The following is a 27,349-nucleotide window of genomic DNA, read 5'->3' as shown; positions in this document are numbered from 1 at the left end:
CAAATGTAGGAAATATTACCTATAAGTAAGCTTTAATTGAGCCGAGATATAAAACAAATCCGTTACCCCCACCGTACTGTTGCAGTTCTCGTGATACCTTCTGCTAGGAAATCAAGAGAAAAGCAATATGCTAAGGTGTGTATTGTATCGTACTCAAACGTGTTTGAGTACGATACAATACACACCCTATCAAAACTTGTCGTGTTTAAAAATAATTGTCACGGAGACTTACTGGAGGCTCTCTTTAGTAAGCTCTATCTGTCCGTACTGGATGAGATTCTGTAGGTGCGGATCCATTTCATCCCCTACTGGTGTGACCAGACTGTACTCAATTAATAGAAATTTAAAAAGACGGACTCTAAAAACAACCAAAAAAATAGTAAAGGTACTTTCAAAAATAATGTTCAGCAGATTAAGAGAGTTATCACTTCTAACAGTATCGCGACAGAAATCAAACGATTAGAGTACTCTTAAAAAAACACCGAGACATTTGTTACATCTCCGTAATTTTTAGGTCAAATTGGATTTATGCAGGCAGAAAATTTTTTATAACAGCACTATACCGAAAATTGAAAAAAATAGATGCCATATTATGTAGTGAATTAGCAAGTATGCGGTCTGTTGTATATTAGTAAATAAAACTCCTTTTTTCTTTACGTCTTTATATTTTGCTAATTGTTTGTGAGCTTCATCAGAAAAAAAGAATTAAGAGTATTTTTTAACATTTCCATGTTAAAACAGTACTGTTTCTTCTTTCTTTATTCTTAGAAATTCCGTTTTTTTAATGTTGATCTTGAGTTCCCAATTTTCGTATTTTTCGGTTAACTTTTAAAATATCATGTAATCCATATCTTCCTCGTCGTTTGCCATAATCACTTGATCGTCTGTGAAGAAAAGATTTGTTATAAACTTGTTCTAAAGTTTCATTCCAATCCCCGTGTATTTTCTCCTCAAGTTGTTCATTGCTTCCTGGAATTTGAATAGAGTTGGAGATAACGATCCTCGCCTTAAACCTTTTGTGACAGGATATGTTTCTGAATTTTATTCTCCATTTTAACGCCATTTTTTTCATTTATGGACATATTCGCTATAGAGTTGATGTATGTATTACTTAGGCCTGTCTTCGTCAATATTTCAAAAAATTTTTTTGAGGGTACTGTATCATAATCATAGGCCTTCTCTAAGTCAACGAACACTAAGTGAGGTAGCGAATTTCTGGCTGTTCTTTTCTTTATAATTTGTTGAAGTACAAATATCCACAACGAATCTATTCTGATCTTCTATTTCTTCATATTGGTTTTTAGACTCGTTCTTTTATCAATCGACCGTCAACCTTTTCAACAAGATAATAACGCTTATACCTCTGTGATTTTTGAAATTCTTTTTGTCTCCTTTTTGACGGAGAGAGCTTATATACGACAAGCTCCAATCTTCTGAAATATTTTCTTGTTAAATTAGACATTAGTTAAAGATCACAGTAAAAAATTCTATTGGTATTGACAGCCCGAGCTTTATTAATTCAATGGGGATATTTACAGGTCCTGTGGCTTTCTCCATTTTCATTTGCTTTAAGGATCAGTTTTGAAGTCTATGACAAACTTCTTCTTCTTTTCTTCTTTTTATGATTCACTATTCACTTAATCTTCCACTTCTGTTTCGAGCTTTCCGTAGCTAGATAATGTTATGCCTAGATATTTAAAATCCATCACTTGTTATATTATCTGACCTTTCAGCTCCAATTTACATCTTAGTAAATTTGCTGTTATAATCATGCATTTTGTCCTTTTTTTGGGGAAATTAACATGTTACATTTTCTAGCAATTATATTAAATTGGTGTAGCATACGTTGTAAATCATCTTCACTTACTTTACGTGCAGAGAAAAGTCTGCATAGCAGATTATTTTAAGTTGTTTATGTCCCATTTGGTATCCTTTGTTAGTTTTTACTTTTCTATTATTTCATCCACAATCAGGTGGAACAATAGAGGACTCAGGAAATCCCCCTGTTTTATCCCATTGCCAGCTTCAATAGGGTCAGTTAGTTCTTCTTTTACTTTTACTGTTATTGTGTTGTTTTGGAAGATATTTTCGATGATTTTGATTATTCCCAATGGTATCTCTCTTGCGTATAATGAGTGGATCATGTCCTTTAATTTGAGCCGGTCAGATGCCTTCTGATATTTTTTGAGGTTTCCTATAATTTTCCATGCTTTAGATACTCGATTTACACCCAAAAATTGTTTATTTCTTTACATTTTTTCCCACGTCTCGTTTTTTATTAGTCACAGTTTGTGTTTGTAGCCATATTCGATAGGCATCTTTTTTGGTATTTACCAACTCTCTTATTTCTTGTGACCACCACTCCGGATCTTGGTTTTATACATTTTTTTTGTACTCTATGACCTCTTTTGCTGCATTATATATACAATATTTTATTTGACAGTATAGTTATTCCATCATCTTGGTTTCTTTACTAATATTTTGTAGTTTTTTGTCTGAACAATATTTCCATAAGAAATTTTATAGCATTTATAGTACAGGCCTTCTTAGGGGAGTTTATAAAACGACATAATTAAGTATAAAGTATCTCGACCAAACGCCTAAGATAAGTAATCTCTCGCTTGATGCAAGGATACAAAGAAGTATCCTTCTCCCACTTCCTCCTTGATTCATGTATCAGCTATTGTAGCTTATTCTAGTTTTTAAAGAAATCCTGTCAAGAATCGAACAAGCAAGGAAAACATTCATGAGCATTAAAACATTTTTTACAAGATCAGACCTTAGTCTACAGCTTAGAATCCGAATGATCAGATGTTACGTTTTTTCTGTCTTACTGTATGGCTGTGAAAGTTGGACAATGGACTCCGAAGTAGAAAAAAGAATAGATGCCTTTGAGATGTATATATACAGACGAATGTTGAGGATTCCATGGGTACAAAGAGTTACTAATGTTGAGGTACTTCGTCGCATGTGTAAACAAAAAGAATTACTAAGAATAATCAAAGAGAGGAAAATGCAATACTTGGGCCATGTGTTGAGAGGCGAAAGATATGAATTACTTCAAGTTATACTTGAAGGAAAAGTACAGGGCAAAAGATCAGTAGGAAGACGCCAGAACTCGTGGCTGAAAGACCTGAGGAGATGGTTCGACCGCTCATCCGCAGAGATCTTTCGCGCAGCAGTTTCCAGAACTACAATTGCCATTTGGATCGCCAACCTTCGAAAGGAGACGGCGCAATGAGAAGAAGAAGAAAGTAATCATCGATCTAAGGTAAGTATTTCACCAGCGTATTCGAAAATCTTGCACCATTTCTAATTATTGCAGTCCTTTCAAACTAGTGCAATCTTCTTTTTAGGTCAATTATAAATTTTAACTTTTAAACAATTAGTTTTATGACTTTATAATATATGTAAATCAATAACCAAAAGCATTTGATAAACTAATACTTTGTAAATTTTATTTACAATATTTTGTCTGTACTAATGATTAAATAATATATATGTATATTTGTGGCATTTTTTAATTCCACATGCAATCTGAAATCCTCATTATTGTACCAAATTACTATTTTTCGGATAAAGGAATGAAATTGTACATTACAAAGGACTATAAAGATATTTTGAGTACAAAAAATGAAGTATAAACAATAATCTAAATCTGGGGATGAATATTTACTTTAGGTAGTACAAAAATTCCACAAAAATACATTAGATTTGTATATTTTAATGTATCTCAGGGCTTTGTTTTAAAAATCACTTTTACCACGCCGCGCGCCGTGGTTAATACATTATTCTTCGAACAGTAAATGTTTTTATTCTGGAACGAAAATCACAATCATTATAAATTATGCTTCGAAAGTCATTTTTAAAACAAAATTTAAACAATACCACTGTTTTGTTACAAAACTCTAAAAAGAAACTCTACTGATATATCCAATATCCTATTGACATTCATAAAAAAGACGGTCTCAACAGAATTTTTTGAACAAAGTCAAAATAAATCTATTAAATACAGGCTGTCCCAAATTGATTTATATAGTATATTACTTAGCAACTCCTAAAAATTTTAAGCGAATAATAAATATTGTTAATTGGCTGTATCAGAATGTTCCTCTATGTTCCTCTGTTACAGGCGTTTTCTCACTACCACTATGTCGTCGCCTTGTCACTTTGATCTTATATCTGTGTTCGTTAGCTCCCTAAAATTACGTACAGTCATACATTTAGCCACATTCTAACCAGTCTCTAAACCTAACTGAGTTCTGCAAGTGATCCAATAGCACGAAACCAACAGAACTGGCAACCATAATGACATAGGTGTCATTTTTAAATTTTTGTACGGTTTTAAATTTTTGAAGCAGAATTTTCTTCGTTTTTTATTATTGTAGCATTTTCTGAATATTTTGGAGTCTGTTTATAATACACAATTTGCTCTTTTCTTTGATATTAGTTCCGCCTAGATATTTACGCAGGAAATAAATTATAATCTTTTCGCTGATGGAAATGAAAGATTAATGATAGAGCAAACCCAAATAGAAAATGTAGAGACATATAAATATCTGGGAACCTGGGTTGATGACAAAAATGACCAAAGCAGAGAAATCAAAGTCCGAATTGAAACTGCAAGGCAAGCATTTGTGAAAATGAAGACAATGCTTACCAACAGAGACCTTCAGTTGCATCTCAGATTGAGGGCTCTAAGATGTTACATATTTTCTATCTTACTATACGGAATGGAAGCTTGGACATTGAAGAAACAACACATAAGAAAAATAGAAGCGTTCGAAATGTGGTGTTACAGAAGAATATTAAAAATTCAGTGGGTTCAAAGGATTACCAATGCTGAGGTACTACGACGTCTAAATAAGGAGTTAGAAATTATGAACAGCATAAAAAGAAGAAAACTAGAATATTTGGGTCACATAACCAGAGGAGTAAAACATGAGCTGCTGAGAATTATTATGCAAGGAAGGATCGAAGGAAGAAGAAGCATCTCCTGGCTGAGGAACCTTAGAGAATGGTTTAACTGTAGTTCACTACAACTTTTCAGAGCAGCAGCCAACAAAGTGACCATAGCCGTTATGATATCCAACCTCCGATAGGAGATGGAACTTTAAGAAGAAGAAGCTGATGCGGGCAAGGGAATGATTTTTAAGTGATGATTTCCCATCTCAGAGAAGCGGCCGTGGGAAACGGTTGCTTTCATTGTGGAGGTCCAGATTGTACCATGAGAGGACTAGGATATTGACAGTCATGAGAGTGCGGTAGATTCTTGCTCAGGCTTGGCCTGTTTTTAGTTTTTCTCGCAATTGAGCATGAAGCCTATAAGAAAGATGGAGAAATTGATAATGTAGTGCAGTATTACAAATAAAGTACAGTTAAACAGCTAAACAAAGATAGAATAAAGTGATAAGTTTTAATTCAGTTGACAATTAGTTAGTGAAGTCTAGTTGGAGATAAGACCGCTAAATGTCTTCTTTCTGGTCAACTGAAGAAATATACATGTTAACTTTTATTGGCTACATATCTAGTGTAGTGCAGTGGAAAATTTTTGTATACAGTATGCACTTTTAATTTTTTTCCTGGTATCCTGCAATAATCTATATTTGTTGATACAGCTTAACAGTTTGCTTGTTCAATGGGCGACCAAGCACATGACACATATTACAAACTTCAGATTTACAGATTCAGTGAGATACTTAACAATGTTACCCTACGATTTTTGGCGCGATTAGATCCTTTTTAGAGATAGACGTTCGTAACCTTCTTTTCCATTCTTCTGATGTTTTTTCATATTTAATTATAATGTTGCAAAAATTCGTATATTCATTCATGATTGCTTCTAATCATATTAGTTCATTTTGGTCACTTACTCTGAGAAGATTTATTTATTATGGCATTTTGAATGACTTCTTCTCTTGGTTCTTCTTGATGTCCTGTGTATTTAAAGTCGCTAAGTATTTGTGTCATGGTTTACAATTAATTATTTTTAGTTCTTTAATTTCATTTGCGCCGTTTACCAAGTTACTACTACATAAATACTAAACGTTATATGTTATGTGCCACACATTTATTATTTATTAGTAAAATATCTTCGCATTGGCCAAAGAAATGTCTCCTTTAAACACACATGATTTTAAAACATTATCTTTTTAACTTATTGTTGCAAAAATGGCTACAAACCATTTTAAATTGGAAAGTGAGCCTTATTATTTAGAGTGATATCTATCCTCCCCTGATATGTTGTTGAATTTGAAATCAAATGTACTTTCATTTGAGCTTTGATACTCCTAAAACCGTTTTCATATTTTGGATATCACAAGTCCTATTGGCATTTTCTAATTTTAATTCAAAATTGTCTATACTTCATCTAATTTACTTACCGTTGCACGTCATCCGCGTCATAGACCGTGAAGTCACCTGATACCAACACGAAATATTTAGGCGGTAGGTGTGTTCTTTTTTCGAATCACTTTGCCGAGTACACTGGCATTACAGCCACTAGACATATTTTATTATATACGCGTAGAAATAATATTTAAAGATTTCTATTAATGTTAACCTAAAGAAATACACAATAATATGTTTCATTTAATTTGTATAAATGCATTATAAAGCGTTTTTATTAAGAACATTTGTTCGGAACACACTGTAACTGTAATCGAGCGAAGGTGATATTTTGGCATAAATTGGTAACACTTATTTGACAGTTGCGGTGTTGACTAATGTTATTAAGTAAAAAAGTGTTGTTTTCGTTTAAGTATTCCATTTTACATCTTTATATGATGCATACAAGCGGCTCAAATTGTTTTTAACAAGATTATTTTTCAACTCTTGTTTTGTTTCTATTTGTTTAGATTAAATAATAATTTGTTTTGTTGTATAATCCACTTTTGCAATAATTATGTGACCTATTTGATTTAAAATGGATTCAGGATTTTTTTATACTTTGGCAACTATGTCAACTTCGATCTCTGTCAATGATAATGACGTGCAACGGTAAGTAAATTAGATGGACTGTAGTACCATTTGAATAAAATACGAAAAACAATTTCAGGACAACCTGTATTCTTCTCCAGTGCGTCAAAGTTTAAAAAATAATTCAAAAAGTTTTGTTTTAGGTCTGCAGATGTGTCTTGCGGATGTACTCTTTATACACTTCATCCAACGAAACTTTTTTTGATATTTTAAAGTTTATTGCCATGATCTTTTTGAGGTAGAAATATGTGCTATATTTACTATATTTACTAACACGTCAACAACATCCAATGATATAGATAAACAATACAGATGTATCAAAAAAAGTTCCAATGTTTAGACCAATAAGATACACTTTAACAGCCTTCAGTATTTTATATCTAGCGTGCTATATTTCAATTTTAAATTCTCTATGAAAATAGTTACTTTAAAAGTGCTAAAGATAACATAGTTACCTTGTATATTTGGACTTGTTGGGTATCTTATTATTCTACTAGATTTTTACCAGGTTATCCCATTTTAGATTACTTTAAAACCAAATTTTTTGCTTTTTTTATTTAAAAACCTATATTAACCTTCTTCTGTTATAAAATAAAAAAAAATGGCTCTTCTCCTTTTCCTGCTTTTAACATAGACTAGACTCTGTCTGTTTTTCAATGTGCCTCCAATGTACAGTGAGAAATATTAGATTGTCTCCAACAATCGGTAACGGTCAATGAAGGATCTAATTCAATACAATTGAAGATATGGCTGAATGTACGCCTTAGGTAATGCCGTTTAAGTAAAGGTAAAAAGTCAATTCTCACATGTGAATTTATTAAGTTGAGCGATTCTGGATGTCCAGGAGCATTGTTGATAAAAATAAGTGCTTTAAACGGTAGCGATTTTGATGTTAAATATTGCTAAAGGCTCGGCACAAAACAGTTAGTAAACCAGTCCATAAACAATGTTGCCGTAACCAACGCTTTTCTATTTGCGCTTCAATATACCGGTAGTTTCATTTTGATTTTTATGTTTAAGAGACCGTTAATTTAAAGACTTATAAATCAGCATTGGTTTTAACGTATGATCACCTGAAGCGTTACAATAAAATAAAACAGTTAACCTGTCGTTTGCTGCTTTAAAACCTGGTGCAGATTTCTCATTTTCCGATATGAAGGTACAAGCAGACATTTTTTTCCAAAAAAGGGCTATTTTTTGGAACACGTGGAACTCCATACCCGTGGAGAGAACAAGGTGTATTTCTCTCCACGTGTAATATGTCCGAGATATTCCAATTTTCTTGTTTTAATTGTATTTAAAATTTCTATTTCTTTATTCATCGTTCTCAGAACCTCTTTGTTTGTGACGTGTTCTGTCCACGATATTTTCAGAATTCTTCTGTACACCCACAGCTCGAATAATTCCATTTTTTTCATTGATGTCGCATTTAAGGTCCGGGACTCCATTCCATAAAACAAAGTCGAAAAAACATAACATCTCGCCAACCTAACTCTTAGTTCCAATTTTAAATCCCTTGTACATAGCACTTTTCTCATTTTGTTGAAATGTGCTCTAGCCTTTTCTATTCTGATTTTGATCTCTTCAATGTAATCATTTGTGGAGTTAATCATTGTTTCCAGATATGCATATTTGTCCACTTGTTCAACGTTGGTTCCGTCTATTAGAATATTCATGTTATTTCTTTGAATTTTGGATATCCTTATAAATTTCGTCTTCTTGACATTTATTGTTAGACCGTACTCTTTTCCATACTCCGCTATTCTGGTCACCAGTCTCTGAAAATCTTCAATATTTTCGGCTCAGATCACAGTGTCGTCCGCATATCTAATGTTGTTAATTGGAACTCAATTTACCTTTATTCCAGCTGTTTCACCCTCAAGAGCCTTTTTTAGGATCTCTTTGGAGTAGGCATTAAAAAGAATCGGCGACAATACGCATCCCTGTCTCACTCTATGTCTAATTTCAATTTCTTCTGACAGCTGTTCGTTAACACGTACTTTTGCTCTCTGTTTATAGTATAAATTTGATATGATCCTGAGGTAGTTGTAGTCAATCTTCTTTGATTTCAGGACATTAATTAAATGTTTATGTCTTACTTTATCGAATGCTTTATTACAGTCAATAAAACATGCGTATATATCTTGATTGACGTCCATGCATCTTTGTATTAGTATATTAAGTGAAAAAAGAGCTCCACGCGTTTCTAGGCTTTTGCGAAAACCAAATTGTGTGTCATTAACGTCTATGTCCAATTTGTGATATATTCGGTTATGAATGACTTTTAGTAGTAACTTTAGCACATGAGACATTAAGCTAATGGTGCAGTAATCGCTGCATTCTCTTGCTTTTTTCTTTTTGGGGAGACAAAAAATAAAAATCGACGTTAACCACTCTTGAGGTAATACGCCTGAATTATAAATTTGTTTTAAGAGTGTCACTAAAACATCAATATGCAAGCAGCATAAAGTCACTATAAAAATCGCTAAAATGATTTCTTATTTATAGTTTAGAGCTCTACACATATTTTAATTTAAAAGTAATCTAATGGAATACGTTTTTACATAATTATTCGGGATGTTTTAATAAATTTTGTGATTTGCAGAGTACATCGTAAAACTACATGCTTTGAGCTGATATTATTTTAGACAAAATGCATAAGAATAATTGGTTAAAAAAAATTCGTTTTGGGATATCAAACACCCAATACATTGATTTTTATGGTTAATTAATATATTTTATTCTATATCTGTATAAAAGTCAAATTAAAATATAACCGTAGAGCTCAAATATTTAACTTTTAACAAGTGTTATAACAATAAAAGTACGCAAGACTGCATATCTTGGACATATACTGAGGAATGATAAATATAATCTTCTGCAGGTCATCATGCAGGGTAGAGTCGATGGCAAAAAGGGAATAGGTAGAAAGAGGAAGTCATGGCTGCGAAATATTCGAGACTGGATAAACATGACTGTAGACGAATTATTCCACGTTGCAAAAGACAGAAAAAACTTTTAGAAATGTGGTCGCCAACCTCCGTTAATGGGGGCGGCATATGGAGAAGAAGAAGAAGAATAAGTGTTATGTCACAAATTATTTACAGATACTAACCACAATTTGAGCGATTAAACTCCCACAATTTTAAAGACCCAATAAATATGACATGCAAAAAACTGATTAATGGTATAAGTTTTTACGTCATCAAACACACTCAAAATTAAATTTATCTTATTTTTAATAATATATTTGTTAGACAAAGCTATGATTTCTTACCAATTATTAATATGCACCTTTTCTAAATCAAATTCTAGACCGGATAATTCATATTATATGTACGTTTAACAGATTCTTTAGATATAGACTTAATATAAACATCTACAAAGAAATAATGCGTTTAGAAACGTTAATACTCTTTTTATCTTCACGCCAAGCCAAAAGCCGAGAAAGCTTTCAAAAATTTTACGACCATATCGCACGATCACAAAGCATCGAAATAAAATCAGGAGGATATGATCATGGCACACATTTAACAAGTCAAACGAAAGGTTTAAGAGTTTATAAAACTAAAAAATATAAATTTCACTGTAGTTTTAGAGTTTCTTGTACCAGAAGAGATAGTGGTCACCTTCTTCGATCAGAAGATCATCCACGCCTGTAAAAGAATTAGGTATAAATACACACGTTTACATTTTAGCTACAAAATACATATTATTTAGTTAAAAAATATCTTTTACATGATATATTTTATTTTATATCGATTTAATAACGCAAAATATTATGTCTAGTACATATACAGGGTGTTTCAAAAAAAGGTAACCCCGTCTCTAGGGTAGGTAAAAAACTGAAAAATAATTGGGGTTTGCTTAGTAAAAAATTTTTGTAACGCCATCCGTTTTTAAGATACAGGGCGTTGAAGAAAACAAAATTTTACGCATTTTTTACGATTTTGCCGAAACTACTGGCAACATTGTAATGAAATTTTATACGAATATGTTTTGGAAGCTGATACATCCCATGAATTTGTTTTTAGATCTGATTCTCATAGAGGGCGCTAGTTACACGGATCGTACTAAGTATTAGTCAATATAACTTTTTTAAGAGTATAATTATTAATCAAAATTTCAAGTAAACTTAAACATCATTCAATTTTACTTGAAAAAGGTACTCTTGGTAAAACTCGATACTGTGTACCGTTTTTGGAATATTTTGATTTGAAAATTATGAAGTAATAATTGATGCTGGTAGTAATGATAAAGTTCTAATAGGTATACCTCTATTTTCTCCAAGTGTGCCATGGAAATCTGATATTTATTGATTGTGATGACGATAAATCAACAATAATTAGAGTTTTGAAACCTTGTTATTTGTAAAATCAAATCAAAATGTACTCAAATGTTGAATACACTGACATGTTATTAACCGTAGGAGAATGTTTAGGATGTTCTAGTGCAGCTGTGACACGTTATGCCGAAAAGTTTCCTAGAAGAAACTTACCAAGTAAGAAACCAATTAGAGCCGTTGAACGACATTGTCGAGAAACTGGGAATGTGAGACCAAATAAAATAAATTCTGGTAGACCATGAACAACAAGAACAATTAATAAAGAAAATAATATTTTAAATTTACTTGATCAAGATCCAACAGTTAGCGTAAGGAATATAGCAAGACGAACAAATACTTCTTCTTCAAGTACTTGGCGGATACTGAAAAAACAGCAATTACATCCTTATCATTACAGAAAAGTCCAAGAGCTCTTGCCAGATGATCTACCGGTTAGAGTGGATTTTTGTGAAACATTGCAACAAAGGACAGCCCACAATCCAAATTTTTTAAAATGCATTCTTTTTACGGACGAGGCCACCTTTACGCGACAAGGTATGTTTAACTCCCATAATGCACACTACTGGTGTGATGAGAATCCAAGAGTCAAAAGGGTATCACATTACCAACACTCATTTAAAGTTAATGTTTGGGCAGCAACTTTAAGTAACAAATTAATAGGTTATCATATTCTACCTGGAAATTTAAATGGTGGTATGTATCTTGATTTTTTAAACAATTCCTTATTCAAGATATTAGAAGATTTAACGCTAAATGAGCGAAGATCTTTATTTTTTATGCACGATGGAGCTCCACCACACTTTGATAGAAGGTGTCGTAATTGGTTGAGTAATCATTTTCCGAATCGATGAATTGGTAGAGGTGCAGAAGCTCCGATTCATTGGCCTCCTCGGTCATGCGATTTTAACCCTTTGGATTACGCAGTTTGGTCGTATATTAAGGAAAAAGTCTATGCTATAGAGGTAAATTAACGCCAAGAATTGGAAGAAAGAAGTAAACGTCAATTTAATGACATCATAGCTGATCCCCTACCGTTTAGAAGGTTAATGGAATCTTTAGAAAAAAGAATAAACTTGTGTATTCGCGAAAACGGAGGGCATTTTGAACACTTACTGTAATTGAATTTTATTTTATGTTCTTAGTCATTAATTTAATTTTCTTCTTCTGAGTTTTGTTTAATTACTAACTATTTTATACCAGCACTAATTATTACTTCATAATTTTCAAATCAAAATATTCCGAAAACGGTACACAGTATCGAGTTTTACCAAGAGTACCTTTTTCGTGTAAAATTGAATGATGTTTAAGTTTACTTGAAATTTTGATTAATAATTATACTCTTAAAAAAGTTATATTGACTAATACTTAGTACGATCCGAGTAACTAGCGCCCTCTTTGAGAATCAGATATAAAAACAAATTCATGGGATGTATCAGCTTCCAAAACATATTCGTATAAAATTTCATTACAATGTTGTCAGTAGTTTCGGCAAAATCGTAAAAAATGCGTAAAGGTAAAAATCAGGTGAAAGCTCAGTTTTTTTTGGACGGCATAGATTTTTATGAAAATTAGTATACCACCTCATCTGACCCTCCACTTCGAAAGTTTGATTGTCTTAATGTGTGATTTTGACAATTTGTATGTAAAAGCTACCCTTGTATGAAAAAATAAAAAAAGTCCAGATTTAGTTATTTTTAATATCAATTTATGTTCAAATAGGTTGGATAAAGTTCCTTTTAAGTTTTTAATAATGATTTTATGCCCAAAAACAAATAGAGAAAAAAGTTTTAGCTGCTTAACCCGGCACCACATATGTGGGGTTTCAGAAACCCCAGCTCCCAAATATCGCTCTTAAAATAAATCAAACGCAGACTTATGCGCACGTCCACCCCAATAGCTTCCCAAAAATGTCCCCACCATCGAATTCAGGCGTTACCTCAGTACATTGTAAGCAGTGAGTGAAGTTACACGCGCCTGAAACGCTCTGGGGTATGTAAAACCCCACCTATGTACTCGCGTTTGCAATTTTGACATTATAAGTAAGTTTTTATTTTTGACTTATTTGAATCTGCATATTCAATTGTTTAATTTTTTTAGCTAAAATATCATGTCATACGAAGCGAAACAGAAAAAGCTTGAAGCTCTATGGGCTGAAATTGATGACGATGCCATCGAATCGGGAAGCGATGACGATATTGTCCATATCTCTGAAAGTCTGAAAGCGACCACAACACCGACTCGGAGCAGAATATCGCAATAGAAGATGTAGTTTCTGACGGAGATTCAGACATGGAGACATCAAAAACAGAACTTCAGAATGAGACGAAAAATAAAAGCACTGACGGACCTCCAAGAAACGAAGAAATGTATCTCGGAAAAGACGGAACACAACGGAACAAACTTCCTTCAAATAATTAACGGTTTGAACAAGATCAGAGAACATTATTACTCATTTGCCGGGTGTGAAGCATTATGCAAAAAATGCTAAACGTGCTTTAGATTGTTGGCAATTGTTTTTTGACCGACAAATGATCAAAGACATAGTGCGCTAGACCAATCTCAAAATTCAACAAAAATCAATTGCATATCAAAATAAATGCATGGTGAAACCAACCAATGAATGTGAAATTAAAGCATTTATCGGACTTCTTTATTTAGCAGGTATGTTTCATTCTGATCGTCAGAATTTGAGAGACTTATGGCAAACAGATGGGACTGGTGTCGATATATTCCGCAATACGATGTCTATAAATTGTTTTCAATTCCTGATGGTCTGTCTTCGGTTCGATAACATCGAGAATCGTAAAGACAGATTGGCGATTGACAAATTAGCTCCAGTTCGTGGAATTCTGGACAAATTTATTGAAAATTGTAAGCAGGCCTACACTTCTTCTCAATATGTGACGATAGATGAGAAGTTGGAGTCTTTTCGTGGAAGATGTGCTTTCAAACAGTACATGCCCAACAAGCCTGCAAAGTATGGGATCAAAGTGCAAGCCCTAGTTGATGCCCGTTCATACTACGTTTTAAATTTGGAAGTGTATGCAGGAAAACAGCCAGAAGGTCCCTACAGTGTTAGTAATTCCCCAATAGATATAGTAGAGAGGCTAATACAACCTATTTCTGGTTCCAACCGAAATGTGACCTTTGACAACTGGTACAATAGTTATGAATTAATGATAAAATTGCTGAACGAGCATAAACTTACGTCAGTAGGCACGCTGAGAAAGAACAAACGATGCATCCCAGCAAAATTTTTGACAGTTCAGAACAGAGAACAAATGACATCTTTATTTGGCTTTCAGAAAGATATTACACTTTTATCGTATGTGCCGAAAAAAAATAAAAACGTCCTACTGTTGTCCACCATGCACCATAATGGAGCTATTGATGAAGCAACTAGCGATAAAAATTTTCCAGAAATAATAAGCTTCTACAACTTTACTAAAAGTGGAGTAGATGTAGTGGATGAACTGTCTGCATCATATAACGTATCTAGAAACTCACGGAGATGACCTCTTACTATCGTGTTTTCTCTCTTGAATACAGCCGCCATAAATGCTTTGGTGATATACAGAGAAAACAATCAAGATTTCAAACTTGCCAGAAGATTGTTTATCAAAATGTTGGGCTTTAAATTGATCCAGGACCACATATCTGAAAGAAAAAATAATCCAAGAATACCAAGGAGTATTCGTCAAAACATTGCACATTTTGGCCAAGATGCCCCTGCAGTGCCATCTGCCACGATTCCAAAACTAATGGGAAGATGTTCAGTATGTCCAAGAAGCCGAGATCGGAAAACTAAATATTTCTGTTCAAACTGTGAATCATTACTGTGCCTGGAGCATGCTGTCATAAGTTCTCAAAATTGCATGAATTCAAATAGCGATTAATTTTTTTTCTTTTACTGTACAACCGGGCAGAGTTTTTCCTTGTATTATCTTACTATTAGATTTTCATTTACTATTGTATTTTTGATCATATGGTGTTTATATTTTTTGGTAAGATTGTTCAGTTAAGTTGTGGTTTTTGCTTATGGAGAATTGCCTATTATTAGTTTATTTTTAATTTCTTTTGAATAAAGGTGTTCTGATTATTTCTTTTTTGCTTAAATAGTCCTTAGATGATCACTTCAGACCATGAAATTAGAAAACATATAAAAAAACTGCCAAAAAAAAATTCTGATTTTCTTAGAAATTGGGGTTTGTCACACCCCACATATGTAGTAATGACAGAAAAATCTACGTATGTGACGCCGGGTTAAAATTGACTTTTGGTATATTCACAATGTACTAAACCTCTTTTATTATTCATTAGATAACTTATCACTCATTAAAGAGTTGCAACTCTTAAAAACCACCCCCAAAAAATAACGAGAAAAACTATTATTGAATGCTTAAGATATTTTACGGGATTACATATGATGAATCGTAACTTTTTAATCTTCCGAAAAATCCTTATAGAAAATCTACATATCTTCATAAAAAATCCCATCCCTTACGAAAATATTGCGTAAAAGTTATATGTTTGGAATAATAGTGTATGAATTACATTATTACACAACATCAGTAGCGATCACAGTACTAATCATGGTTCTAGGATGCCAAGATTCGGCAGGGGAAGAAATAACAATGATGACAGGGCTCCTCAGGTCGTTAACCAACGAAATCCCTGCGTACTAAAAATACAAAATTCAACTTTTAAAATAGCGACATGGAATCTTAAAATCATGTATGAGCCTGGTAAACTAAGGAACATAGAACAAGAAATGATGCGACTTAAGATCGACATATTGGGAATAAGTGACACAAGATGGCTCGACTCCGGCGAACTAAATACAACCAATGGTCGACTTTTCTACTCTAGTAGTACCGACAGCCAACATTGATATAGAGTAGTAAATAACGTCAGTAAAAACGTTACAAAATCAGTTGTAGGCTTTATACCAATATCGGAAAGCATTATGCTAATACAATTGATGACAACACATGGAAAATTAAACTTTATTCAGATTTATGCGCCAACCGCCAATAAAATAGAGGAAGAAATTGAAAAATTTTACGATCACCTTCAAAAAACCTTACAAAATACAACATCTAGAGATATAACAGTAGTCATTTAATGCAAACCTAGAATGCACACCGGAATCAATTGATGATGATGTAGAACAACAGTGGAAATTCTTTAAAAATGCAATTATCGAATCAAATCGCAGAGAACTCACAACAACCAGATACAAGTAAGGAGCTTGGATGACAGAAGAAATCTTAAAAATAATGGAGGACAGAAGAAGGCAAAAGAATATCAACATAACTCAGTATCAACAGCTGCCTAATCAAATAAGAAGGAAAATAAGAGAAGCTAAAGAGGCTCATTTCGCTGGAAAATGCCAAGAAATAAAAGATTTACAAAATAAATATGATACCTTCAATCTCCATAAGAAAGTTAAAGAATTAGCTGGGGTAGCAAAACAAAAAACCTCAAGCATACTAATGGACAAACAAGGAAACATTTTAGTGAAGACAGAACAAAAATTAGGAAGCTGGAAAAATATATAGAAGAATTATTCCACAACCAGAGACAGGAAAATATATATGAAGATAATCAGAGTAAAGACAAGGGGCCCAAAATAACAAAGACAGAAGTTATGCATGCAGTAAAATCCATGAAAAATAATAAAGCTGCTGGTCCAGATGAAATATCAAGTTAATTGCTAAAACTGGTCAATGAAAAAAACATAGATCTTTTAGTCCAACTGCTGAACACAATCCATTCCACAGGAATCATTCCACGTGAAATGCTGACATTAACATTTATTTGCCTACAAAAGAAAGTAAATGCCAAAGAATGAAGTGATTATCGAACTATCAGTCTAATGCCACAAACTTTAAAAACCTTTCTAAAAATTATCCATAATAGAATACACGCTAAGGAATGGAGTGGGCACAAGAGAGAAACTATTTTCTTTTAACGTGCTGACCCAAATATGTTTGGATGTTAATCGAGATCTTTATGTATGCTTTATATACTACAACAAGGCATTCGATAAGGTAAAACATGACCGACTTATAAAAGTACTCAAAAACAAGAATCTGGATGTGAGGGATGTAACATTGATATCAAATTTATACTACAGCCAACGATCAAATGTGAAAATTGAAAGAGAAGTGTCAGAAGAAGTGAAGATAAGGAAAGGAGTCAGGCAAGGTTGCATACTATCGCCGTTATTGTTTAATGCTTATTCTGAAGAAATCATACAAGAAGCTTTGGTAAACAACATAAAAGTGAACGGAAGTTTAATTAACAACATTAGGTATGCCGACGATACAGTCATAATAGCCGACAATTTGGAAGATTTAGAAAGAATAATGAACAAAATATTAAGATATAGTGGAGATTACGGACTCTCTCTTAACATAAAAAAAAACCAAATTCATGAAAATTAGCAAGAACAACAATACAAACAAAATATTAATGGTAGGCGGCCAGCAGATTGAGAGAGTAAAAATATATACTTACTTGGGAACGATAATCACAGAAAATGATTAAAACCCCCTTACGAGGGGGTTTTAGGACGAAGCCCACGGGTAAAGGGGGCAAACTTCTTTGCATCTCTTTTAGCGTCCTAAAATTGACATTTTCGGCAAAATTCTTATAACGGGTGTAACTAACACAGCAAGGATCACGAACAAGGAAGTTCTAGAAAGAATGAAGAAAGAACCAGAGATTGTGTTTACGATCAAACGCATAAAATTGCAATATCTGGGACACGTTATGAAATCAGCACCGTTACTCCCTGCTGCAGTCTATACTGCAAGGTAAAGTCAAAGGTAAGCGAGGACCCGGTAGAAGGAGAATATCATGGCTGCGGAATTTAAGAACATGGTTTAAGAAAACCTCAACGGAGCTGTTTCGAGCCGCAGCGAGCAAGGTCATGATTGCCAATATGATTTCCAACATCCGAAACGGATAGGAACCAGAAGAATAAGAAGAAGAACTTTCACTATAAAACTATAAAGCTCGTTTGCATGTGTAGAAGCTAAATATGATCGAAAAAGCTTCAAAAAATACTTATTTTGTAACCATTTTGCACTAATTTTATAATATCTCGTATTTTTAAACAATTAAATATTTAAATAAAGAGACTATCCTGGTACGGCCACGTCAGAAGAGCTGACAGAGGACGCTGGATAAACAAAATCACAGAATGGAGCCCGATTGGAAGAAGAAAGAGAGGAAGACCCCGAAGGTCATTCAGAGATGAAATCGACGAGGCTATGGAGAAAAGAACCCTGCGAGATGGAGACTGGAATGACAGGGAAAATTGGAGAAAACGGCTGAGTGAAGGAAGACAGTGAAAACTGTGGAAATCCTTAGTAGGTGTAGTAAATATTTAAATATTTTATAACAATTGTTTGACCACTAGCATAGAAATCCACCCTCGAAATTCGTAATCAGCAGCCAAAAATACACAACAAACTTGGATGGACCTATCAGAATTGATAAGGCCACGGTGAGCTAGTTTGGCCTCTAGACTAATACGGATTTGATAAATGTAATATTTCACTTTATATCTTGTTTTTGGAGAGTATCACAGTAAAAAAAATCTACTTAAAATGATTTACTGATATGAGATAGTTTATCTGTACTTAGATATATTTGGGAACTATACGAAGAATACTTAGATATATTTTTATTACTTACCGACAGGTGCAACAAGTTGATTAGCTGGGGGTGTTAAGGGGTCAGGAAGCTCTGGTAGTCTGTATAACAGCCAATAGTGGTAGCCCATGGGCTCTTCTTTATAACCGGCAAGAGTGTGGACGTAATGTCCGTTAGGCCATTCCGATGCTTCGAATGCAAAATGAGGGTCCATCTCCATGGCAAGTTGCATTATATTGTAGAACGAAGTATTTCTAGGCGCAGTTACGCTTATTGTTGCGTTTTCTGTAATGTTTGAACCAACCCAAAGTGTGTAGGTGACGGTGACATTCCGGATTTCAGAATCGTTTCCGTGGCTGGAAAGCGATTTGGTTAGGCCGTCTATTTCAACTAAACACAAAATATAACAAGGTTTAATATGTTTTAAGATGTATCAGTATATTGTATTTAAATATGTTCTATTCTATACAGGCTGTTTCACGACGAGCTTACACTATCTAAATATCGGAAACTACTTTTTATCATGATTTATAAAAATTGGTTTGTGGTGATAACAAGCTATGACAAACTTGGAACAAGAAGAAGTGAAACTAGTCTGACTGACCAAAACGAAACGAAACGAAACTGCTTTTAGATTTGGATTTAGATACAAAGCTTAACGAAAGAAATAATGGCGATATCAGATCTAAATTACTACGTGATGTATCATTTGATCCATATGCTACTGACAGATCAAAAGTTTCACAACCGCGGCAATAATACGATTGCTTGAGTTTTGGAAATGTACCCATAGTATCTATATCTGTATTATTTTTTCATTAATAATAATTTTATGTTTAATGCATTAACCGAAGCAGTCATGTGAGATATAATAAGAGAATTTAAGAAACTATTCACTGACTACACTCTAGCTAATATAAGATTACATACGTCTCCGTCGTCTCCGGTGTAATTAATAAACGTATGAAAAACTAACACACACTACACTCGCGTACACTCGCGTAGCGCGCACTTACACTGCACAAAAACACTCACAGGCGGTGGTCGGTGTTGTTGACAGCATCTGCAGGTCCATCCTCGACGACGTGCTCTCGTTCTACGGCGGCTTCGTCCTCTCTAGCTGTACATTTCCCATCTGCATGTCGCCGGTGTGTCGTAGGCGAGTTTGGCTGGGCCTCCGTGGTGCTCTGGACCACATAATGGTAGGGCAGGCAGTGACTGGCTACTGCGGAGACATCCATTGCATCAGGTACTTAGCATCAAGTAGGCTGGCTCGTCGGAGATATGGCACATCGACGGTTTCAGGGCTGCAGAAGGTGGATATCGGCATGTTAGTTTGGTATACTAACATCCGATGCTTCTCCCCGCTGTTTTCTTGAGTGGTTTTGATGCAGGCATCGTGTTGGAACTTTTTGAGATTTTCGATCGCGGAGCATGAGAACTCTGACATCTCGAAGTCGTGGTAGAGTTCGTTGAAGGTTGGGCGCCATGTCGTCTCCGGTGTAATTAATAAACGTATGAAAAACTGATTGCAACTTGGTGCAAGTTTCCATGTTTATTAATTTGTCCAACTATTGCGCAATATGGTGTTATATTGCGTAGTTGGCCGGTACGCTCTTGTTGTGGCATTCTCTTGAAGAGACAATGCCATTATGGTTTTATTAGGTGGTGGAAGTAAAACACATTCTTTCTAAGAAGAAAAAAAACTCAGCTTCAGAGTCTTAGAAAGAAACAGAGCCCTTCGAGCAAAGTGCTCTAGGGAGCTACCCTACACGGGTAAAACACACACTGACTGAGATCCGAAAAATGTCCCATATTTAAAGATAAATTAACTTTTATATGAAACCTTTTCATTTCTCGACCAATTAAATTTAATTATTTGTTCCAGAAGGAAGGGCGATGCACATCGAGATGCGTGATTGGTGGCATCTGATGACATCTATAGCAAAATATTACACATACCATGATTGTCAAAATCGCTATCAAACTTTCCACAATCTATATTTCTGATATGTCCCAGTCCTCTTTCAGACAAAGCAAAGACAACTTCGGCAGTTAAGTTTGGATCAGTAAATGCTCCATCTGGATCCTGTTTAGATTCTACGTAAGTTTTGGCAGCAGTACGGTTCCAGTGGTTGTTTATTTCGTTCATATCTTGTAGAGCCTAAAAATTAATAGTAGTTAATGGGGCTCCAATCATAAATCATGTGGACTTACTTGGAGGGTAAGAGCAGTATTATACAAATTTCCGAAACCTCCGTCTTGCTGCTGCTGTCGGGCTAAGCTTATACTAGGCCTTCTAAGGGAGTGCTGTAAATTCCTATGTCTGTGATCTTTTACTATGCACCTTAAAGCTAAAATTGTCATTGCGACTGTATCTAAAAATCAAGAAAGTAATGTTACTAAATAAATATTCCAATTAAAATATACATATATATTGTCGTCTGAGACATCGATTTAAACAAAAAGATCAAAATTGATCAACGGGTTCTTAAATTTTATGATGTGTATGCATTTTCGTGCTTTGGGAAGGTTACAGTGGTTAAATTGACCAATCTGGATTTCCATATTAACTAAGTTATTTGATTTCTATGCCGAAGTACGGTCTTGCTGATGTAACCGTCTTTTGAAGTACCGTATTTACTATTTTGAGGTAAACTGTATCTGTAATAACATTCTTTAACTTACCTATGTTATGGTCCTTGGCAGTATTCGCTATATCCAATAATCTTCGAATTTGCTTCTTCCTAACATGAGCTCTAGCTGTACAGGCGGCTAAAGTTGCATAAGCAAACTCTATGTCATGGATAGGCTCATGATGCTGGAGGCTGCCAATAAGATCATGGCCATGGAATTGCCTGGGATCGTAGCACATTGCACACAGAGCTAGGCAGTATTGAGCTAATTTTGGAGGAGTTATTGGAACCTCATGATGTCTAAAACAAATATATATGTATACAATAAATCTACTGACCTTTAGCATAATAATCAAATTCATGAAATATTAAGATAATTTCGTTTTCACTAATCATGCGTAAAAATCTCATTAGAAATGCTAATTACATGTAATTCCTAACTTAGTTTTTGAAATGATATTCTTTTTAAACAAATGTAAATAGTTTTTTCGGTGTTTAACGTATGTGGAAGTTGAATGAAAAGCTTGACTTGATGTCAAAGAGACTTCCTCTTCTTCTAATGGCGCTACAATCTGTTGTGAGTCTTGGCCTGCTTAAGAATGTTCTTCCATTCTGTCCTGTCGGATACTTTCCTTCGCCACTGCCTCATGTTCATGATTTTAAGATCCCTCTCTACGTCGTCTATCTATCTTTAACGGGGTCTTCCTCTTGTTCTGTTTCCTTGGGGCTTCCATCTCTGGACTACTTTTACAGCTCGATTATCTGGCATTATTTCTAGGTGACTAAGCCAGTTTAGTCTTTGTGATTAACAATATCTGCGCTTTGCATTAGTTCATCCAGCTCGTGGTTCATTTTAATTCTCCACGAACCATCGCTGCATTGGGTTGGTCCAAATATCTTCCTTAGTATTTTGCGCTCAAATATTCTCAGTTGATTTTCATCAGTGGTTGAGAGGGTCCACGTTTTACATCCATATGTGACCACTGGTCAAATTACTATTTTGTAGATTCTAAACTTAGACTCACGATTCAGTAAATTACGTTTCATTAAGTCTTTATATGCTTAAAAGCACTTATTACCGCTAAGAATCTGTGCTTGTATTTCTTGACTGATGTTGTTGTTGTCATTTATTAGTGAGCCTAGGTAGGGAAAAGTGAAGGCATATTTGTAGGTATGGTTGTCTACCTTCAGATTCTAATGTTGATTCATTTTCATGAATCAACATGAGCTTTCATTTATATATAGACCAAACGTAACAGCTTCTCGTTTCAGTTCTATAACTTTTTCGCTTAATACCCTTTTGTTGCGGCTTATTATGGCAACATCATCCGCATATGCGCATATTTGCATTGATCTTGTATTAATACAGCCGTTTATATCCATTTTTCTAATAACAGCTTCTAAAGTTGGATTAAAAAGTGTTGTTGATAAGGGATCACCTTGTCTAACTCCATTTTCAATATCAAAGGCCTGCGACATATCTCCATCTATCCTCACCATAGCTTTGGAACCCTCCAGTGTCATTCGTATAAGTTAAACCAACTTATTGCGTATCCCTAACATAGATAGTTGCTTTAACATCTTTTGTCGATCTACTCCATCAAACGCCTGTTTGAAATCGATATACAAGTTGTAAATATGTATGTTATATTCCACAGATTTTTCATGTATATCTCTTAACATATGTATTTGGTTTATAGTTGACCTCTTTGGTCTGAAGCCACATTGCTATTCACTAATCATCTTCTCCGAAAACGATTCCAGGTGGCTGTATATAATTCCTGATAATATCTTGTAGACGTCATTTAAAACTGTTATGCCCCTATAACTTTTGCAGAGTCATTTGTCTCCCCCTTTGTACATATCAAGTATGATTCATACTTTTCAATCTTCTGGGATGGCTTCTAGTGGCCATATGCGGTCGATTAGTTTATGGATACGCCTCCATAGCGCATGTCCACCATTCTTTATCAGTTCCGCAGTTATTCCATCTGTGCCAGGTGCTTTGTTATTTTTTAGATGTTTTTGGAGTTTATCGTTTCTTCCAATGTCGATTGCTCAACTAGATGTTCTGCTGTGTGGTGAATTATTTCTTCATCTTTGTTTTGTTCTTTTTCTGGGGTTAACAGCTCTTGAAAATACTCCTTCCACCTTTTCATTGTTTCTTCTTTCTCGCTGATAACTGCCACATTTTTGTCCTTGCAAACTGTTGATCTTGTCATGTATCCTTGGGTGTATTGCTTGGTTTCCTTGTAAAATTTTCTAGTCTCTCTTCTGTTGTTATAATCTGAAATTTGTTGTATTTTCTATTCAACATTTTTCTCTTTTTCCTTCCTTCTACATCTTCTCTTTGTATCTTTTCTGAGTTTTTCATATGCACTTCTATGCAATCGGGAATCCCTTTGTAAACATTTCTGTGTAGCTATATTTTTGCTATTTATTACTTGTTTGCAATCTTGGTCAAACCATTCCTTGTTTCTTTTGCTTGAGGTTTCACCCAATGTTTCCTTTGCTATATTTGTAATTGTCGTTTGGATGACATTCCATTCTTCTTCAATATTGTTTTGTTCTCCTCTTTCATTTAATATTACTTTTATTTTCTGCTGGTACTCATTCTTCTTTTTAGGATTCTTAAACATATATTTTCTATGTTTGGCGCCTTTCTCTTTTCTTACCATTAATATTCTTTTTTTTATCTTAGATATAATCAAGAAATAGTCCGAATCGCAATTTGTGCCTCTATAAGTTCTAATGTCTGTTACGGAGGTTGCCCACCGCTTAGATATTAATATGTGATCAATTTGATTAAATTTATTAGTACCAGGTATTATCCAGGTTCCTTTATGAATATTTTTATGACAAAGAGACAGAAGTAGTAATAAATGCAAAAATATAAATAAATATAAAGTGATTTTGTATTTTTTTACAGGTATATCTTATACTACCGTTAAAAGAATTTTCAACCAGAGTAAAGAGTCATTGGAAACAACTGGAAAAGTTACATTTTTCAGTTCAGTCCAGATTTCTTAACGAAGAAAAAACTTCGTTAAGCAATCGACAATTACGAATCTTTCTGAATATCAAATTAGGGACATTCGTTGAATAATATATGATCTTCATAAAACAGCAAGGTAGCGTTTTACTGCTAAATGGTTAAAAATGAAAACTATAGTAGAGTTAGAAATCCATATGTGAGAAATTTCATTAAGAAAAGTCCTTAAAAAAATGCAATTTAGATGGAGAAAAACACAAAATAATCGTAAAAATTTGGTGGAAAAAATGGAAATAAGAACTTTAAGAGTAAACTATTTGAGACAGATAAAATATTTCAGAAGGAAAGATAGACCAATCGTTTATTTTGATGAATCATCTACACACAGTGGATATATTTTTTAGAAAAATTGGACAGACGATTCCACAAAAGTTTTTGTTCTGTTATTTCTAAAGGCCAAAGGCTTATAATAGTTCAAGCTGGAGTAGAAATGGGTTTTATTAAGAATAGTTTGTTGATATTCAAATCAGGGATCACATCTTGAGATTATCATTCCGAAAGAAATTCGGTAAATTACGAGAAATGGCTAAGAGAGAAATTAATACCCAACATACCACCTAATTTAGTAATAGCTTGTGAAAATGCTAGTTATCACAATTTTTGCATTCTAACCTGCATGTAATTATATATTATATCTTTTATTTTGAGAATCTGTCACAAATACTTAATATAGACGATGATAATACCAATACGAACCCATAATTATATTTCATACTTCTTGACTAATCGTTGACCATTCCTTTTTCCAAGGTTTAAAGTAAACTTTGTCGTAATTTAAGTTGTCGATAGTTTCAACACTAAATCAATAACAACATTACCTCCACAACAACACGACAATCTCCACCTCCATCTGCTTGAGGGACAATTGCATCTCCAGAGGATCGGCGGTCTGCCTCGGAGACTCCTCTCTGGGGGCGAGTTGGAGGGCCGTCAATACTTTGGGGGTGTCGTTTCGCCATCCCCAGTCACTTTCCCGCTGTGTTACCAGCCACGACAGCGCCTTCAGGACTCGAGACGTTTCGGGCCCTTTGTCCTTCTCCTGGGGATCGGACGTTGTGGTGGTCGAACGCAGAGATTCTGTGGTTTCTGCAACAGAGAGAAAAATTATTTGGAGTTGCCGAGGGGCTTCATCTAAATGTATAACATTTCAAATTTTTGTAATAGCTGCGTTGAAATTTGAAAGGAGGGAAAAGTACAATTTTATATAGAAAGCTGGTATTTATATATAAATAATAAAATCATCAACGTTGTTGGAAGTACTCTTTTATATATTATTATAAGTTCATCACGAACACTTGGAACGTCTTTAGAATAGTAAATTAGTTTTGCAAATGGAATATCAGTGTACCACGGTTTCCAAAAATAAAACTGAATTTATGATGCAAAATAAAATTTATCCAATGAACAGCATCTGACCATTAACGAAAGTAATTATAATAGGCTATTGGTTCAGGCGGTATCTATTTTCAGTTGGGTGTAAAGAATATAATCGTAGTTTTTTGCATAAACTGCTCTAAAATATCACTACTAATAATTTCACTACGCGTGAGGTTCTTTTTTTTTAATAGCAAAATCACATCAGCCAAATTGGTTATTAGCGAAATAATAGTAGCAAACAATAACTTGTATTACATATATATGTTTACGTATGAATATATATGTTAAAGTTAAGAAACTTTTTAGGTTTGATATATTGCACTGCAGACCTAAAATATCACTTAGTTTGTTAGGTATATTGTACAAGATGCGCTTTGACGTTAATGCTGGACATTTCTCTAATATATGTTTGATTGTTAACTTTTCTTCACAGTTGTCACATGTTGGTTATTGTTTGTTGGAATACACATATCTATTAGTTAACCGCATATCACCCAGTCGGAGTCGCGTTAATATTACCTGGTCTCTCCGACTTATTGGTAATATGGGCCAGTGTTTTATCGATTTTTTTTATTACGTAGCTTGGCCGATGACAATTTCCACTTTTCTTCATACATATATCGCACTTTACATTTGACCGATGCTTTCACGTCCGCACTGGTAAATGATTTAGTACAGCTTCTTTTGCAGCGTTGTCTGCCTCTTCATTTCCTTGAATTCAAATATGGGATCGTATCCAGAAAAATAAAGTACTTTTTCCATTCTGTTGAGCGGTATGAACATTGGATTGAAAGTACGGGACTTTGAGAGTCCCGTACTTCTAGAGTACCCGTAGAGAGTCTGTGAGTACAATATAATCGGTAATATTGGATGCGTTGACAACAAGGTTGACCTGGTATAGAGCGTGTACTTCAGCAGAATAAATGGAGTACTCTGAAGGGAGTTTCTATTTATTTGTCGATATTGGGGTTATGATTGCAGTACCAGTACCTTCAATTGATTTAGATGCATCTGTGTATATATGTGTATAATTCTTGTAGTTGTGAAGCATATCATTCAAGGAAAATCTGATTTACTGTGGATTTGTTGAAAGAAATGAGGCGGGTTTGGTACGGAGGCTTCTTTATTTGCCATGGAGGAATTTAGGACGATTAGGAGGGAAAGCCTTTTGAGAACGTGTAGTTTAATCAATTTAAGTAGCTTCTAATCCTTTAAATGCTATTTATAAACAGATTTGGGAACGCTTCAATAGAACAGTTTTGAATAGTAGGGTTTTTTGAGTTAGACCTGATTTTT

General features: G+C 34.2%; 1 protein-coding gene across 2 annotated transcripts in view; it reads right to left on the bottom strand.

The window, feature by feature from the left end:
• Positions 1 to 658: 658 nt before the first annotated feature.
• Positions 659 to 27,349, bottom strand: part of LOC140444936 (uncharacterized protein CG3556) — a 230,736-nt gene continuing 204,045 nt past the window's right edge. For both annotated transcript variants that reach the window (XM_072536642.1, XM_072536643.1), the window contains 6 exons: positions 25,495 to 25,762; positions 21,677 to 21,924; positions 21,206 to 21,366; positions 20,951 to 21,152; positions 19,031 to 19,378; positions 659 to 10,634 (listed from right to left, as the gene is read on the bottom strand). In XM_072536642.1, the coding sequence (XP_072392743.1) occupies positions 10,573 to 10,634; positions 19,031 to 19,378; positions 20,951 to 21,152; positions 21,206 to 21,366; positions 21,677 to 21,924; positions 25,495 to 25,762 (1,289 nt within the window). In that variant the 3' untranslated portion in view covers positions 659 to 10,572. The remainder of the gene's footprint in view (positions 10,635 to 19,030; positions 19,379 to 20,950; positions 21,153 to 21,205; positions 21,367 to 21,676; positions 21,925 to 25,494; positions 25,763 to 27,349) is intronic.

This window comes from Diabrotica undecimpunctata, chromosome 7 (assembly GCF_040954645.1).
Source record: "Diabrotica undecimpunctata isolate CICGRU chromosome 7, icDiaUnde3, whole genome shotgun sequence".
Taxonomy (NCBI): Eukaryota; Metazoa; Arthropoda; class Insecta; order Coleoptera; family Chrysomelidae; genus Diabrotica; species Diabrotica undecimpunctata.
This window is presented reverse-complemented; position numbering and strand designations above follow the sequence as displayed.